General features: G+C 46.8%; 1 protein-coding gene across 1 annotated transcript in view; it reads left to right on the forward strand.

Moving 5' to 3' along the window:
* Positions 1 to 19,125, forward strand: part of mipol1 (mirror-image polydactyly 1) — an 86,402-nt gene that overhangs the window by 29,102 nt on the left and 38,175 nt on the right. Inside the window, exons 4-9 of the mRNA XM_085767964.1 lie at positions 527 to 570; positions 912 to 1,122; positions 4,266 to 4,368; positions 4,955 to 5,063; positions 5,269 to 5,386; positions 17,914 to 17,947. Coding sequence (XP_085624090.1) covers positions 527 to 570; positions 912 to 1,122; positions 4,266 to 4,368; positions 4,955 to 5,063; positions 5,269 to 5,386; positions 17,914 to 17,947 — 619 coding nt within the window. The remainder of the gene's footprint in view (positions 1 to 526; positions 571 to 911; positions 1,123 to 4,265; positions 4,369 to 4,954; positions 5,064 to 5,268; positions 5,387 to 17,913; positions 17,948 to 19,125) is intronic.

Consider the following 19,125-nt stretch of genomic DNA (forward strand, 5'->3'; position numbering starts at 1 on the left):
CATCTTCTAGCTCCGACTCTTTCACTCGCCGCACTCACAGCCGTTTCCATAGTGACCAGCTGATACGCTGCTCTGCTTCTTCCTCTTGTTGCTGCAGGGCAGATTCAATCTGAGCACAGGCATGTAGCATGTAGCAGGTAGCAGGTAGCAGGTAGCATCTAGCATGTAGCGTGTAGCATCTAGCATGTAGCATGTAGCATGTAGCACAGCCCTGATAAGCCGCCACACAGGTGGTTTAAAACCGCTCGGTGCATCCTCTGTTTCAAAGTTGTTGCCTAGCATCGCCATGTCTTCCCTTGTACCTACGTAGCGACGTTAGTCACGTGACTTGACTTCTCTCACATTCGCGATTCATTTTTTCTGTCAACTGGTTCAAATCCCACGCATTTGTACCGATTTTTAATCGCGTCACGATGCATCGTTACATCCCTACATCGTGACCCTTCAAAATAAAGGTCTCTCAACGACCCTTCAAAATAAAGGTCTCCATAGAAACAGAGCTTCATTCAGAATCTGTGTTTTACAGGACAGACGCCAGAGTGAGTGAGGAGCTCCGAGAGAGGACGCAGGGTAATCATCCATTCACCTTCATCCATTCACCTTTATCCATTCACCTTCATCCATTCACCTTCATCCATTCACCTTCATCCATTCACCTTCACCCATTCACCTTCATCCATTCACCTTCACCTCCAATTTTTCCCTGTTAAAAGGGTTTTCCATGGAGTTTTTCCTCAGAGGATGTTGTTATGATGGGATGTAAAGCCCTTTGAGACAAACTGTTTGTAAAAACGGGCTATACAAATAAAATTGTCTTGCCTTCACCCATTCACCTTCACCTTCATCCATTCACCTTCATCCATTCACCTTGACCATGATGTCACTAACTGGTTTCTCTCTCTGTGTCTCAGTCTCTCAGCAGCTCCAGGAACCTCCAGCCTCCCCCGTCTCCCCTGTCGTCTCTCCCCTGTCCCACAGGAAGTCCATCTCTGTCTCCGTCTCCCCCGTCTCCCCCGTCTCCCCCTCCCGTCCAGCCGGAGTTGCCGTGGAGATGGAGGTGGAGCCGTTGCCTGACGACGGTGGAAGCCCCACCCCCAGGAGACACCTGCTCACTGACCACAGGTGAAAGCTGATCCATAGATAGATAGATAGATAGATAGATAGATAGATAGATAGATAGATAGATAGATAGATAGATAGATAGATAGATAGATAGATAGATAGATAGATAGATAGTATACGTTTGTTTGTTTGTCATTTCAATCAGTGATAATAAACAGTACTTTTTATCTTTTTTGCTTGTTTAAACAAACAAACAAAAAACAAACTCTACGTCGCGCACAACAACAACAACAACCAACCAGGATTGAAAAACAAAAACTGTGAGTGAGCAAACTACAAACTCCGTTAGAGCTGCTCGGCCGGCCAACCTCCGTCCTCATCCCGGGGGAGAAAACCATCGCTAATTAACTTACCCGCAGGTTTTTAGAGGTTTACCACCGGCTGGTTAAAGTATTTCTAGGAGATAAATGTTGGTCTCAGTGATGAAATCTAACAGCTGTATCAGTAGCATTAGTTAGTGTGAATGTAAAGTGAAGCTTCCTGTGTGTATTGGACAGAAGAGCAGCGCTGCCTCGGGGCTCTGGAGCCTACGGACACAAACCACCACATTTACATCAAGAAATACATGTTTTACTATCAACACATCAGTCTGCAGTAAGTTTTATTTTATTAAACTATAGGACGAACTACTTCCGGGTAGAAAACCAGCATGAGAACAATAGTGACGGACGAGAGTTTCACTATATTTATCTAATTTTTCATGTCACTATATCGCCGTTTAGACTAATCTGATGTTTGTAAAGTTTATAAAACCAATGACTGGACAAACATTACTATTTACGTGTGCACATTTTTGTAATTAGTCATGGTTATCAGAGATTAGCCGGGCTAACGGTTAGCTACCTGTTTAACTTTAATAACTCAGTGACTCAATAAACGCTCCATGAAAAAATATTTTCTCCAGCGGATATCTGAGTTCCAACATGACTGAGCTAACTGGAGTAGTTTCATGTGGTGTCCCACAACGGGAGGGTTTTAACAGCTGACGACCTGCTGTTAGCTTAGCTACCGTTAGCTGTTAGCTTAGCTACCGCTAGCTTAGCTGCTGTTAGCTTAGCTACCGCCGTTAGCTTAGCTACCGTTAGCTTAGCTACCGTTAGCTGTCCCTGTCAGCTGAGCCACTGATGCTTTCTAGACACTGTGATTCCCCCAAACTGAATAAATACAACACATAGCAACACAAAACACACACACAGAAATAGTAATGTTTCTTCAATCATTTCAGATTTGTCTAAACGGTGATAGGGCGTGAAAAATATGATATATAGCTAAACTCTGGTTGTTACTATTGATCTCATTCACATTACAGCTGGTTTTCTACCAGGAAGTAGAATGTAAACAACAAGGAGATTCGGTCTATATAACATAGTTACGGTCCATGGTAAAGATACTTCACTACTCTAAACCGTCTGTGGTTACGGTTAGACGTCAGGGAGCATTGCATTGTGGGATACAGGACACAATGTAGACTGGTCAGATACTGGAGATATTTATGAATCAGTACGACATCCAGGAATGTTTCGCATACTGCAGATTCTGGTCCTGGTCCTGGTCCTGGTCCTGGTCCTGGTCCTGGTCCTGGTCCTGGTCCTGGTCCTGGTGTGTCTATAGGTAGTGAGTGAGTGAGTGACGGTGGTTGTGTGGTTCAGAGCAGAGTTAATAAAAAGTTTATTGCCTGTGATTAAACTGCTCTGCCTCTTTCTTTAGATTCTAATTCGTCTCTTTCTGCTGCTTTTGTGTCGATGCAGAAACGTGAACTATTAAATTTAGCCTGATGTGATTAGAGGCGGCGGCGGCGCGGAGCGAGACGGGAATAGCAGCATAGTAAAAGCAGTGGAGGCGGAGAGAGGCTGATTAGAAGCAGCTGATATTCTAAAGTAGAAAGAGTCAATTACAGCGACAGTCAGCCATCTTTATTTACCCGCTGGTTATTAGACAGCCTGACCTTTAAGGTGATATGAGAGAATTACAGGTGAACAGCAGCAGCTTATTAAAGACACCACGACACCACACGCTGCCACATGTCGCCGAGGCTACGCACCGCCACCGACCCACCGCCACCTGACCCCCCCCACGGCACTGTAGAGACCTGACCCCCCCACGACCCCCCTACGACCCCCCCACGACCCCCCCACGGCACTGTAGAGACCTGACCCCCCCCTACGACCCCCCCACGGCACACTGCAACTCTTTATGAAACTCACAATGACCACTGACCAGCTCGCAGCTCGGCCAATCAGAGCCTCCGCCTCAGGCCACCATGTGACCACAGCTGAGTTTCACATTAAAACACAACCAGCACTGACCTGGGGGGGGCTGCACCAGTTTGACGTATCTCTTTACTAAATTCAGGACTTAGTCATTACTAAACCACTACTAAACCCTTAGTCATTACTAAACCACTACTAAACCCTTAGTCATTACTAAACCACTACTAAACCCTTAGTCATTACTAAACCACTACTAAACCCTTAGTCATTACTAGCTCTACCTGATTCCTAGTAAAACTGCTGCAACACATTTTAATTTAGTAATGACTAAATCTAGATTTAGTAAACACTTACACATTTACTAAGGTTAGTAAACACTTAGTGAGAGGTGGTGCAACCGGACCTGGGTCGCTTTCACACCTGAAAGTCCAGACCACGGTCCGGACCAGAGGGAAGAACTGAGACTTTGTTGCAGTTAAGTTTTGTTCCGGTCTGTGTTCACACGGTCCCTCGTCAACACGCAGCTTGTTTGTAAACATATGACACGTGGTCTACAGGTCCTTCAGCTATTGGTCCAGACCAGGAACTGGTCCAGACCTCCTGATTCTGGTGGTTTATCAAACCCACATCGCCGTGCTGGTTCCATTGTCCTCAGCTGCTGTGTGTGTGTGAATGAATGAATGAATATATATTTATTAACGTGTGGTGCAGCAGCCAATCAGGGCTCAGCTACAAGACACATCATCATCATATTTAGACACCAAACTAAATAATCAGAGCTCAGACAAAACCAAACAGAAACAGAAACCACATGGAATTCACATAAATAATTCACTTTTTCTTTTTGACCAGGCACTTTTTCTAAAAGTAGCTCTAGTAGAGACTTCTTCTGTGTGTGTTGTGGTTCTGGTTCTAACTGGTTCTGGTTCTCAGTCCTCCTCAGGCCTCGGCGGATCGACCTCGGACCTTCGACCAGGACAAGAACGTCTCGTTCCTCCTGAAGGAGCTGGACGCGCTGAGGAACGTCAACCAGAAGGTAGAGGAGGAAGGAACTGTTGGTCCTGGTCCAACATCCCTTGTTTTTATTTGAACGTGTATTATGAGTATTTTAAACTATTTATTTCTCTCTCCACTTTCTGTCTTTCTCTTCTCTTGGATGTGTTGTTGTTTGCCATCGTTAGTGTTGTAGTGGATGTATTGTGTTTCTATGTACAAAGCAGCTGTTACGACGCCACTTGCCCAAGACACATTTCAATCAATCAATCAATCAATCAATCAATCAATCAATCAATCAATCAATCAATTAGTTAATTTCAGGCATGTCCATTAAATCATCATTATCACACTTCATCTTAGTTTAATAATACGATCCACGTGGCCGAGAGGGAAAGCAGGAGAAGCTAGAGCTGATCTAGTCCCGCCCCCGTTACCCACAGAATAAAATCTTTATCATAATCTTTTCTTTTCTTTTGCTTTTTACATTTTGACGTAACATTCTTTTACCTATGACACTTATGACATTTCCCTTGTAGGACAAATAAAGTTGATTTGATTTGATGTGATGTGATTGGTTGATTGGAGGTCCAGTGAAGTAACTAACCTATCAGCTGCTGTGTTTCCAGCTGCAGGAGAAGCTGCTGCAGAAGGAGAAGGAGCTGCAGAGGAAGGAGGTGGAGGAGGAGCTGAGGGGGGGGCAGGAGGAGGAGGAGGAGGACTGGGAGAGACCAGCTGGTGAGGGGGGGGCCGGGGGGAGGGGGGGGGGTTACCCTGCTCTTCATCACATCTCATCTCATCAAACCGCAACTTCTTCAATATTTGAATATTTGTTTCAACAGCAACGAGTTCGACACTGTTGCACTGGTTTAACTCTGTGTGTGTGTGTGTGTGTGTGTGTGTGTGTGTGTGTGTGTGTGTGCCCCCCCCCCCCCCCCCCCAGCCGTGCTGCAGGAGGCTCTGGCGGCTCAGAGGGACAGAGATCAGGCTCTGATGTCACGACTCCTGTTGGCCAATGAGGAGAGAGACGAGGCTCTGCTGCGTGCACGCCGCCTGCAACAGTACGACACGCACACACGCACACACACACACACACACACACACACACACACACACACACACAAACACACACATGGTCACTCTCTCTGGTACCTGATTGGTCCAGCCAGAGTGACATCAGAGTGACATCATCACTGCAAAAACTCTAAATCTCACCAAGAATATTTGTCTCATTTCTTGTCAAAACAAATCTCATTCTACTTAAGATAAAAAATGAACTTGTTTTTAGATCATTTTCACTTGTTTCAAACTAATTTTCACTTGAAATAAGTAGAAAAATCTGATAGTGGAGCAAGTTTTTCTTTCTTATTACAAACACAAAAAACTTGCTTTCACTGGCAGATTTTTCTACTTATTTCAAGTGAAAATTAGTTTGAAAGAAGTGAAAATGATCTAAAAACAAGTTCATTTTTAGGTGATGAGTCTTATTTTAAGTGGAAAGAGATTAGTTTTGACTAGAAATGAGACATTTTGACAAGAAATAAGACAAATAATATAAAAGAGTTTTTCCTCAGACTCTGAGCTAGAAATCTCTACTTCAGCAGCACTTACAGACACCACACTGCAAAAACTCAAAATCTTTCCAAGAATATTTGTCTTATTTCTTGTCAAAATGTCTCATTTCTAGTCAAAACTAAACTCTTTCCACTTAAAATAAGACTCATCACCTAAAAATTAACTTGTTTTTAGATCATTTTCACTTGTTTCAAACTAATTTTCACTTGAAATAAGTAGAAAAATCTGCCAGTGAAAGCAAGTTTTTTGTGTTTGTAATAAGAAAGAAAAACTTGCTTCACTGTCAGATTTTTCTACTTATTTCAAGTGAAAATCTGCTTGAAAGAAGTAAAAAGTGTCTAAAAACAAGCTGCTTTTTAATGTGAATTTAATTTTGACTAGAAATGAGAGAAATATTCCTGGACAGATTCAGAGTTTTTGCAGTGAGCGCCGGAGGAACGACGTCACACTGGACTAAACGGTCCCAGGTGCATTGTGGGTAACGTGTTTGTTACATCAACACTGAGTTTGTTGTTACCATGTGAGCGCACACACACACACACACACACACACACACACAGACACACACACACACACACACACACACACACACACACACCAGATAACAGCTCCTTTCTTCACCTCCTCTGTCTCGTTAAGAGCCGTGAAACGAGCTCTCGTCCTGTTCGAGGAGCCGGAAAATCTAATTAGAGATAATACACACACTCCCCCCCCCCCCCCTCCCTCACCCCTCCCTTACCCCCCCTCATCCCCCCTCATCCCCCCTCCTTCTCCCCCCTCCCCCCCAGGATGAGAGGGTAATTGATTTTGGAGGCCACAATCCTTTTTATGAGGGACAGAATATGGAGGAGCATGTTCCATCTGTCAGCACTGTGTGTGTGTGTGTGTGTGTGTGTGTGTGTGTGTGTGTGTGTGTGTGTGTGTGTGTGTGTGTGTGTGTGTGTGTGTGTGTGTGTGTGTAGGTATGTGTGTGTGTTTTCCTAAAGGAGAGAGCGGCCTTTGTAAATGTGTGTGTTTTTGTGTGTGAGCTGAAGTGTGTGTGTGTGTGTGTGTGTGTGTGTGTGTGTGTGTGTGTATGAATAATGTGAAGCTGCTGCTGCCACTGTTTGTTCTTCATCTTCATCTTCATCTTCATCATCTGATTCCTTTGTTCATGAAACTTGTTACTATGACGATGTCGTTTCCACTCGCTGGAGGGAGGAAGGGAGGAGAGTTACTGTCACCATCCTGATCAATTATCAATAATCAGCAGGTGATTTATCCACTCGGTGACGGTTCAGTTTTTATAGTTTAAACTAAAACTAAAACCAGCAGTGGAACAGTAATCTAGTCAAATAAAACTAGATAACAAGTTATTCTTCTTCCTCGCCGCCATTTTCTTTATACTTACTATTCTTTTTGGACCGCATTTTAGTCCTTCATACTTTGTGCCATTTTAACAATTAATATATCAAAACATGCAGCTTTTTCTGGACATGATCAGAACTATTTAACTTTTCATACTATTTATACTTTTTTAAATATTCAAATAGTTCAGATTTTTTGGTCCCATAGGAAATACATTGGAACAGGTTTCAAACTCTGAAACTACTGCACCTACTTTGAACCTCATTTGCTTCCACATACTTTCACCTACAGACTTCATTCAGCTTCTGAGCTGTAGACAAACTTCTAATGTATTCACCTTGAAAATAACTTTTTCATATCTTCTATCATTATTGAGATAAACCCTTAAAAAGCACATGAGGATTTCTGACAAATTTCACACTTTTCAATGAGTGTGTATGGCGTTTGGTCAATCAAGTACAATTTTTTTTAACGGCAGAGTAGAAGGAGTTCAACTTTGTAATTTGCTGGAATGGGCATTATACTTTGTTTGAATTCACCACAAAATAGTCACACATCACAAAAAAGTCCTCTACTTACTTAGTGTGGCTCATTTACACTTTTTTTAAGCGGAAGTCAGTACAGGAGTTTCTTTTACCTGCCTCTCATTGAATGCAACTGTAGTCAAGTGGTTAGATCACTAGGCTGATGACCGTAAGGTTGCAGGTTCAAATCTTGCCCTAAACGTTTTGTTAGTGAATCATTCCCCCAGTCTTCCTCTGTTGATTTCTGATAACTTGCTTTTTGTTTAAACTATTCAAACTACAGCTGCATCAGACAGTGTTTGATTTATCACTATAAAACTCAGTATGTTTCATCTTCTCTGTGGTTGAGAGGTTATTTTGCCCTATTGCCAATCATGAGGTCCAGGGTTCACTTCCTGCCTTAGTTGCTTGTGTTACATGCCATTTCTATCTTTGTCAATTTCTACTGCTAATTTAGCCTTGCTTCAGCAACGGCTTTCAGCATTCACTCACATTTTCCGTTAGGAAATGCTCTTTCTAGTTTTCTTGTCGATGTCTAAAGCTGCAGGAAGAAAACGCCACAGCTCAACATGGGACGACTTGGAGTACGACCCACAGCTAGATAAGAGTGAATGGAACCTGATGAGGACTGATGGGAACATTATGGGATGGATGCAACTAAAAGGGAACAAGTTCATCTTCAGAGACTAAAAAACTACAACTAAGTCTAAATAAAAACTACAACTAAGACTGAGACTAAATAAAAACTACAACTAAGACTAAATAAAAACTACAACTAAGACTAGGCTAAATAAAAACTACAACTAAGACTAAATAAAAACTACAACTAAGACTCAATAAAAACTACAACTAAGACTAAATAAAAACTACTTGTTGAACTCACTAAAACTAAACTAAAAAAATAAAAAACTAATGAACATTTTAAAACTATAATAACCTTGGACTAGAACCAGGACTGAGGTCCAGTTGTCTGACGGTGGTGGTTTTAGTCGTCATGTTCTGATGACTCTGATGTCAGACGGCACCATCATCACCACCACCACTATAGAGAGCCTAAGCGGAAGCAGGAAGTAACGTCGCCATGGGAACTCAACTCTGAAAAACTCGCCATTCAAATGAACGGGACTGAAAGTTTTATTTCGTGATCCGTTTGAATTGCGCCATGAGAAAAAACTCTGTCCTCTACCTGTTTAAAACATCACGTTTCATCCCGAGAAATCAGCAGTTTGTTGTAAAGCTATTGTAGAATAAAATTCGGAAGAGTCCGTAACCAGAAAGACTACAGGTGGCGTAGGTGACGTCACCATGGTGACCAAATGCCGCCCTTTCCCGTGTCAGTTGGTGACGTATTTTTAGTGGGACACAGATCTGTAGTCCTAGAGCGTCTTCACACTAAACACATTCTTCTGTTGCCGTTTTACAACAAACTGCTGGTTTCTCTTCATGAAACGTGATGTTTTAAACAGTTAGAGGACAGAGTTTTTTCTCATGGCGCAATTCAATCGGATCACGAAATAAAACTTTAAGTCTCATTCATTTGAATGGCGAGTTTTTCAGAGTTGAGGTCCCATGGCGCCGTTACTTCCTGCTTCCGCTTCGGCTCTCTATAGACACCATCATCATCAGCATCTCCATCGGCTCGGCTCGCTGCAGCAGCTCCAGCGGAGCAGTGAGTGGAGCAGTGAGTGGAGCAGTGAGTGGAGCAGTGAGTGGAGCAGTGAGTGGAGCGGTGAGTGGAGCAGTGAGTGGGAGTTAATGAGGCGGAGCCGCGATCCGAGCCGAGCCGAGCCGGGCTGAGCCGGGCTGGATGGGCATGATGGGATGGATGATGGGATGGATGGGCTGTGAGGCTGAGCCGTAAGCAGGGTGTTAGAGGAGCTTTATTGGAGGCGGCCGCTCTTTCATTACCTGCTGCTCCCTGCAGAGCGCTGCGCCTCGGCCGCCTTATTACAGTTTATTACAGCCGAGCAGCGCCGGCTAAATGAAAAGAGCTTCCCGGGGGGGAGGAGGGGGGATCAGCTAGTTACCAGCTGCACGACCACCATTATGACTGCTGTCGTTGGGGGGGGGGGGGGGGGGCTGCTCTCCGACTCAGAGCTGGACTTCAGGGACCGGCGCAAAATTACTGCACAGCTGCTGCAGCGCCGGCCGGTCAGCGCGCGCCACCGCCACCGCCGCCGGGCCGCAGCAGCCCCGCTTAATATGACTTCCTCCTCTTCATCCTCCTCTTCATCCTCCCCTTCATCCTCCTCTTCATCCTCCTCTTCATCCTCCTCTTCATCCTCCTCTTCATCCTCCTTCAGATACAAAGCTAATGAAAGATCTTTTCATTTAATTTTCATCTAGACAAGAGACAAAGCTGCATCACAGACACACGTCCAGCTCAGAGACGTCCTCCTGTTGCTAGGTAGCGTCCTCACAGTCATGTTGCTAGGTAGCGTCCTCACAGTCATGTTGCTAGGTAGCGTCCTCACAGTCATGTTGCTAGGTAGCGTCCTCACAGTCATGTTGCTAGGTAGCGTCCTCACAGTCATGTTGCTAGGTAGCGTCCTCACAGTCCTGTTGCTAGGTAGCGTCCTCACAGTCCTGTTGCTAGGTAGCGTCCTCACAGTCCTGTTGCTAGGTAGCGTCCTCACAGTCATGTTGCTAGGTAGCGTCCTCACAGTGATGTTGCTAGGTAGCGTCCTCACAGTCCTGTTGCTAGGTAGCGTCCTCACGGTCATGTTGCTAGGTAGCGTCCTCACAGTCCTGTTGCTAGGTAGCGTCCTCACAGTCATGTTGCTAGGTAGCGTCCTCACAGTGATGTTGCTAGGTAGCGTCCTCACAGTCCTGTTGCTAGGTAGCGTCCTCACAGTCCTGTTGCTAGGTAGCGTCCTCACAGTCCTGTTGCTAGGTAGCGTCCTCACGGTCATGTTGCTAGGTAGCGTCCTCACGGTCCTGTTGCTAGCTAGGTAGCGTCCTCTCAGTCCTGTTGCTAGGTAGCGTCCTCTCAGTCCTGTTGCTAGCTAGGTAGCGTCCTCTCAGTCCTGTTGCTAGGTAGCGTCCTCTCAGTCATGTTGCTAGGTAGCGTCCTCTCAGTCCTGTTGCTAGGTGGCGTCCTCACAGTCCTGTTGCTAGGTAGCGTCCTCACAGTCATGTTGCTAGGTAGCGTCCTCACAGTCATGTTGCTAGGTAGCGTCCTCACATTGATGTTGCTAGGTAGCGTCCTCTCAGTCATGTTGCTAGGTAGCGTCCTCTCAGTCATGTTGCTAGGTAGCGTCCTCACAGTCATGTTGCTAGGTAGCGTCCTCTCAGTCATGTTGCTAGGTAGCGTCCTCACGGTCATGTTGCTAGGTAGCGTCCTCACAGTCATGTTGCTAGGTAGCGTCCTCACATTGATGTTGCTAGGTAGCGTCCTCACGGTCATGTTGCTAGGTAGCGTCCTCACGGTCATGTTGCTAGGTAGCGTCCTCACAGTCATGTTGCTAGGTAGCGTCCTCTCAGTCATGTTGCTAGGTAGCGTCCTCACGGTCATGTTGCTAGGTAGCGTCCTCACAGTCCTGTTGCTAGGTAGCGTCCTCACATTGATGTTGCTAGGTAGCGTCCTCTCAGTCATGTTGCTAGGTAGCGTCCTCTCAGTCATGTTGCTAGGTAGCGTCCTCACAGTCATGTTGCTAGGTAGCGTCCTCTCAGTCATGTTGCTAGGTAGCGTCCTCACAGTCATGTTGCTAGGTAGCGTCCTCACAGTCATGTTGCTAGGTAGCGTCCTCACAGTCATGTTGCTAGGTAGCGTCCTCTCAGTCATGTTGCTAGGTAGCGTCCTCACATTGATGTTGCTAGGTAGCGTCCTCACAGTCATGTTGCTAGGTAGCGTCCTCTCAGTCATGTTGCTAGGTAGCGTCCTCTCAGTCATGTTGCTAGGTAGCGTCCTCTCAGTCATGTTGCTAGGTAGCGTCCTCACAGTCATGTTGCTAGGTAGCGTCCTCACAGTCATGTTGCTAGGTAGCGTCCTCACAGTCATGTTGCTAGGTAGCGTCCTCACATTGATGTTGCTAGGTAGCGTCCTCTCAGTCATGTTGCTAGGTAGCGTCCTCACAGTCATGTTGCTAGGTAGCGTCCTCTCAGTCATGTTGCTAGGTAGCGTCCTCACAGTCATGTTGCTAGGTAGCGTCCTCTCGGTCATGTTGCTAGGTAGCGTCCTCTCGGTCATGTTGCTAGGTAGCGTCCTCTCGGTCATGTTGCTAGGTAGCGTCCTCACGGTCATGTTGCTAGGTAGCGTCCTCACGGTCATGTTGCTAGGTAGCGTCCTCACGGTCATGTTGCTAGGTAGCGTCCCCACAGTCATGTTGCTAGGTAGCGTCCCCACAGTCATGTTGCTAGGTAGCGTCCCCACAGTCATGTTGCTAGGTAGCGTCCCCACAGTCATGTTGCTAGGTAGCGTCCCCACAGTCATGTTGCTAGGTAGCGTCCTCTCAGTCATGTTGCTAGGTAGCGTCCTCTCAGTCATGTTGCTAGGTAGCGTCCTCTCAGTCATATTGCTAGGTAGCGTCCTCTCAGTCATGTTGCTAGGTAGCGTCCCCACAGTCATGTTGCTAGGTAGCGTCCTCACAGTGATGTTGCTAGGTAGCGTCCTCACAGTCATGTTGCTAGGTAGCGTCCTCACAGTCATGTTGCTAGGTAGCGTCCTCACAGTCATGTTGCTAGGTAGCGTCCTCACAGTCATGTTGCTAGGTAGCGTCCTCACAGTCATGTTGCTAGGTAGCGTCCTCTCAGTCATGTTGCTAGGTAGCGTCCTCTCAGTCATGTTGCTAGGTAGCGTCCTCACAGTCATGTTGCTAGGTGGCGTCCTCACAGTCATGTTGCTAGGTGGCGTCCTCACAGTCCTGTTGCTAGGTAGCGTCCTCACAGTCATGTTGCTAGGTGGCGTCCTCACAGTCATGTTGCTAGGTAGCGTCCTCTCAGTCATGTTGCTAGGTGGCGTCCTCACAGTCCTGTTGCTAGGTAGCGTCCTCACAGTCATGTTGCTAGGTAGCGTCCTCTCAGTCATGTTGCTAGGTGGCGTCCTCACAGTCATGTTGCTAGGTAGCGTCCTCACAGTCATGTTGCTAGGTGGCGTCCTCACAGTCATGTTGCTAGGTAGCGTCCTCACAGTCATGTTGCTAGGTGGCGTCCTCACAGTCCTGTTGCTAGGTAGCGTCCTCTCAATCATGTTGCTAGGTAGCGTCCTCTCAGTCATGTTGCTAGGTGGCGTCCTCACAGTCCTGTTGCTAGGTAGCGTCCTCTCAATCATGTTGCTAGGTAGCGTCCTCACAGTCATGTTGCTAGGTAGCGTCCTCACAGTCATGTTGCTAGGTAGCGTCCTCACAGTCATGTTGCTAGGTAGCGTCCTCACAGTCATGTTGCTAGGTAGCGTCCTCTCAGTCATGTTGCTAGGTAGCGTCCTCACAGTCATGTTGCTAGGTAGCGTCCTCACAGTCATGTTGCTAGGTAGCGTCCTCACATTGATGTTGCTAGGTAGCGTCCTCACAGTCATGTTGCTAGGTAGCGTCCTCACAGTCATGTTGCTAGGTGGCGTCCTCACAGTCCTGTTGCTAGGTAGCGTCCTCACAGTCATGTTGCTAGGTAGCGTCCTCTCAGTCATGTTGCTAGGTAGCGTCCTCACAGTCGTGTTGCTAGGTAGCGTCCTCACAGTCATGTTGCTAGGTAGCGTCCTCACATTGATGTTGCTAGGTAGCGTCCTCACAGTCGTGTTGCTAGGTAGCGTCCTCACAGTCATGTTGCTAGGTAGCGTCCTCACAGTCATGTTGCTAGGTAGCGTCCTCACAGTCATGTTGCTAGGTAGCGTCCTCACAGTCATGTTGCTAGGTAGCGTCCTCACAGTGATGTTGCTAGGTAGCGTCCTCACAGTCATGTTGCTAGGTAGCGTCCTCACAGTCATGTTGCTAGGTAGCGTCCTCACAGTGATGTTGCTAGGTAGCGTCCTCACAGTCATGTTGCTAGGTAGCGTCCTCACAGTCATGTTGCTAGGTAGCGTCCTCACAGTCATGTTGCTAGGTAGCGTCCTCTCAGTCATGTTGCTAGGTAGCGTCCTCACAGTCGTGTTGCTAGGTAGCGTCCTCACAGTCATGTTGCTAGGTAGCGTCCTCACATTGATGTTGCTAGGTAGCGTCCTCACAGTCGTGTTGCTAGGTAGCGTCCTCACAGTCATGTTGCTAGGTAGCGTCCTCACATTGATGTTGCTAGGTAGCGTCCTCACAGTCATGTTGCTAGGTAGCGTCCTCACAGTCATGTTGCTAGGTAGCGTCCTCACATTGATGTTGCTAGGTAGCGTCCTCACAGTCATGTTGCTAGGTAGCGTCCTCACAGTCATGTTGCTAGGTAGCGTCCTCACAGTCATGTTGCTAGGTAGCGTCCTCACAGTCATGTTGCTAGGTAGCGTCCTCTCAGTCATGTTGCTAGGTAGCGTCCTCACAGTCGTGTTGCTAGGTAGCGTCCTCACAGTCATGTTGCTAGGTAGCGTCCTCACATTGATGTTGCTAGGTAGCGTCCTCACAGTCGTGTTGCTAGGTAGCGTCCTCACAGTCATGTTGCTAGGTAGCGTCCTCACATTGATGTTGCTAGGTAGCGTCCTCACAGTCATGTTGCTAGGTAGCGTCCTCACAGTCATGTTGCTAGGTAGCGTCCTCACATTGATGTTGCTAGGTAGCGTCCTCACAGTCATGTTGCTAGGTAGTGTCCTCTCAGTCATGTTGCTAGGTAGCGTCCTCTCAGTCATGTTGCTAGGTAGCGTCCTCACAGTCCTGTTGCTAGGTAGCGTCCTCTCAGTCATGTTGCTAGGTAGCGTCCTCTCAGTCATGTTGCTAGGTAGCGTCCTCACAGTCATGTTGCTAGGTAGCGTCCTCTCAGTCATGTTGCTAGGTAGCGTCCTCACAGTCATGTTGCTAGGTAGCGTCCTCACAGTCATGTTGCTAGGTAGCGTCCTCTCAGTCATGTTGCTAGGTAGCGTCCTCTCAGTCATGTTGCTAGGTAGCGTCCTCACAGTGATGTTGCTAGGTAGCGTCCTCACAGTGATGTTGCTAGGTAGCGTCCTCACAGTGCTGTTGCTAGGTAGCGTCCTCTCAGTCGTGTTGCTAGGTAGCGTCCTCACAGTCGTGTTGCTAGGTAGCGTCCTCACAGTCGTGTTGCTAGGTAGCGTCCTCACAGTCGTGTTGCTAGGTAGCGTCCTCACAGTCGTGTTGCTAGGTAGCGTCCTCACAGTCGTGTTGCTAGGTAGCGTCCTCACAGTCGTGTTGCTAGGTAGCGTCCTCACAGTCGTGTTGCTAGGTAGCGTCCTCTCAGTCATGTTGCTAGGTAGCGTCCTCTCAGTCATGTTGCTAGGTAGCGTCCTCTCAGTCATGTTGCTAGGTAGCGTCCTCACAGTCATGTTGCTAGGTAGCGTCCTCTCAGTCATGTTGCTAGGTAGCGTCCTCACAGTCGTGTTGCTAGGTAGCGTCCTCACAGTCATGTTGCTAGGTAGCGTCCTCACATTGATGTTGCTAGGTAGCGTCCTCACAGTCGTGTTGCTAGGTAGCGTCCTCACAGTCATGTTGCTAGGTAGCGTCCTCACATTGATGTTGCTAGGTAGCGTCCTCACAGTCATGTTGCTAGGTAGCGTCCTCACAGTCATGTTGCTAGGTAGCGTCCTCACATTGATGTTGCTAGGTAGCGTCCTCACAGTCATGTTGCTAGGTAGTGTCCTCTCAGTCATGTTGCTAGGTAGCGTCCTCTCAGTCATGTTGCTAGGTAGCGTCCTCACAGTCCTGTTGCTAGGTAGCGTCCTCTCAGTCATGTTGCTAGGTAGCGTCCTCTCAGTCATGTTGCTAGGTAGCGTCCTCACAGTCATGTTGCTAGGTAGCGTCCTCTCAGTCATGTTGCTAGGTAGCGTCCTCACAGTCATGTTGCTAGGTAGCGTCCTCACAGTCATGTTGCTAGGTAGCGTCCTCTCAGTCATGTTGCTAGGTAGCGTCCTCTCAGTCATGTTGCTAGGTAGCGTCCTCACAGTGATGTTGCTAGGTAGCGTCCTCACAGTGATGTTGCTAGGTAGCGTCCTCACAGTGCTGTTGCTAGGTAGCGTCCTCTCAGTCGTGTTGCTAGGTAGCGTCCTCACAGTCGTGTTGCTAGGTAGCGTCCTCACAGTCGTGTTGCTAGGTAGCGTCCTCACAGTCGTGTTGCTAGGTAGCGTCCTCACAGTCGTGTTGCTAGGTAGCGTCCTCACAGTCGTGTTGCTAGGTAGCGTCCTCACAGTCGTGTTGCTAGGTAGCGTCCTCACAGTCGTGTTGCTAGGTAGCGTCCTCTCAGTCATGTTGCTAGGTAGCGTCCTCTCAGTCATGTTGCTAGGTAGCGTCCTCTCAGTCATGTTGCTAGGTAGCGTCCTCTCAGTCATGTTGCTAGGTAGCGTCCTCACAGTCATGTTGCTAGGTAGCGTCCTCTCAGTCATGTTGCTAGGTAGCGTCCTCACAGTCATGTTGCTAGGTAGCGTCCTCTCGGTCATGTTGCTAGGTAGCGTCCTCACAGTCATGTTGCTAGGTAGCGTCCTCTCAGTCATGTTGCTAGGTAGCGTCCTCTCAGTCATGTTGCTAGGTAGCGTCCTCTCAGTCATGTTGCTAGGTAGCGTCCTCTCAGTCATGTTGCTAGGTAGCGTCCTCTCTACCATGAAAAACGCAAAAAATACGACGGTGCCGTGTCGAGTCCTGATACGGCACCTGAGCAGCGTGTGGTCTCGGTTCGGCTACAGGCCAGCTCTCGGCCCGTTGTCATGGAAACACAGACCATAATACATCAATGATGGTTTGGACCAGAGGAAAAACAAACGTGTATAAATGTGAAATGTACGAGATGAAAAATGAAACAATGAGTCGTTTCTGCAGCAGCTGGTGTGGAAACAGGAAACAACAACAGTCCTGTTGTTGAGGTTAGTTAGTTCTCTGGTTAAACTAGATGAAGGATAAAGGCAAGGCAATTTTATCTGTATAGCCCGTTTTTACCACCAGTTTGTCTCAAAGGGCTTCACATAGCTACAGAAAAACTCCATGGAAAACCCTTTTAACAGGGAAAACCAGGAGAAAGCTCAGGGTGAGCAACAGAGGAGGGATCAGACAGGACAGAGATGTTGTTACACACAAGAAAACTGTTTCTAAGTTTAACAGAGAGTGTGAGAAACATGGAAACATCAGCTGAAGGAGGAAGCTTCTGGTAGGCAAGAGAGGCAGGGAGAGCAGACCAGCTTAATGGAGGACTGGATGGCAGACTGGTTCATAGAGGACAGACCAGCTTAATGGGAGGACTGGATGGCAGACTGGTTCATAGGAAGAGAGGACAGACCAGCTTAATGGAGGACTGGATGGCAGACTGGTTCATAGAGGACAGACCAGCTTAATGGAGGACTGGATGGCAGACTGGTTCATAGAGGACAGACCAGCTTAATGGAGGACTGGATGGCAGACTGGTTCATAGGAAGAGAGGACAGACCAGCTTAATGGAGGACTGGATGGCAGACTGGTTCATAGAGGACAGACCAGCTTAATGGAGGACTGGATGGCAGACTGGTTCATAGAGGACAGACCAGCTTAATGGAGGACTGGATGGCAGACTGGTTCATAGAGGACAGACCAGCTTAATGGAGGACTGGATGGCAGACTGGTTCATAGGAAAGTCGACATCATGACTTCCTGTTTGTGTTGAGCCATATTCACCTTCTAACTCTGTTCTTCATGTTTCTGCCTGAGAAGTTGTTGAAGCTCAGTGGAGCTCAAATACAAGAACGTTTGATGTGTGTGATTTTTAGTAGCCTGATGAATTTAGAAGAACGTGGGGGGGGGGGGTCGAATAAGTTTACTGGTATTGACTGAAATCCTGGTATTGTGACAACGCTATTAGGGCTCAACATCACTAGGTGCGTTTCCATCAGCTATTTAGATGCGCATCGAGATGAATCGCATCGGAAAATGATGATGGAAACGCCGTGATTCGAATTAAAATCCCCTGATTCGCTGGGGAATGGAAACACATATTTCAAATTTCTTTTAATGCATTTCCCAGTAACTCGAATCACTTTAGATGGAAACATGGCTACTTGCTCCGTTCAGAGACTTTGGTTTCTCACTGTGTCTCTGTCTCTCTGACAGGGTGGAGACTGTGGACCCGTTGGACTCTGACATGGTAAGACTGCATTTGTTATTGATCCTCTGATCAGCTTCCTGTTTGTTATTGATCCTCTGATCGGCTTCCTGTTTGTTATTGATCCTCTGATCGGCTTCCTGTTTGTTATTGATCCTCTGATCAGCTTCCTGTTTTAGTCTACTTGCCAACAATGAGAACCCGGAAATGTTGAGTACCCCAAAGTTTTATGTTAGAAATAGATAGTATGGGTCCCCAGTATTCAGAAACTGCCGGATGCTAACTTATATATATTGGGCAATTAGCATAATTGACATAATTAGCATAAATTAGCATAATTGCCTATATGTGACCTGATCCAGCAAAATGAGTCGCAGTGACCCAAATTTCAAAATTGAGTTTAAGCTTTAAAATGATACCCTAGTCAAAGTCATACATTGGATAGTTTTTAAGATATGGCGATTTTAATGATGGTCTTCCACTCACTGCTTTCCATTGAAAACCTGAGAAAATTGCGTTCAAACAATTTCTGGTTTAAAGCCTTCCGTGAATCTGGCGTCTGTTCCGTACCAGGTGATTACACGTACCTTGTAGAGGCACCATTCAATGATCCTCGGAAAGCAGAGTGTAGCTATTCAGATGCTGTTTACAGCTCGTCTCTATCATAAACGCTTCAGAAGATATTTCATGTTTTCTAAAACATCTGCAAGCGTTAGCATGCTACTACGTTCGGTTTAGCATCGATGCTACGCTTGGTTTAGCATCGCTACTACCGCTCAGCTTAGCATCTGGTCCCGTACTACGTGATTACACATGGCTACCCTTGTTGTCATAAATGCACCGTTCAAGGACCCTCGGAAAGCGGAGAATCTCAGGATTCAGATGCAGTTTACAGCTCGTCCCTATCAGGTTCAGAAGTTATTTAGCCTCATGTTGTGCTCCTCTCTAGAGCAGTGTTTCTCAACCTTGGGGTCGGGACCCCATGTGGGGTCACCTGGAATTCAAATGGGGTCCCCTGAAATGTCCAGTAGCTAATTGATAAAAAAAAAAAGACTGATAAACAAATATTGTTTTAACTTTTTTTTTTTTTTTTTTAATGATGATTAAACCACACACAATCTTAAACAACTGTTTTCTATACTTTAACTTTCTCAAATATAAAGTGAGCATTTTGATTGATGGCCACGATCACATGGGGTCGCCAGAAATTTGTGATCTCA

The sequence above is a fragment of the Trachurus japonicus genome, chromosome 22, assembly GCF_045865225.1.
Source record: "Trachurus japonicus isolate A0001 chromosome 22, Traja_1.0".
NCBI classification, from domain to species: Eukaryota; Metazoa; Chordata; class Actinopteri; order Carangiformes; family Carangidae; genus Trachurus; species Trachurus japonicus.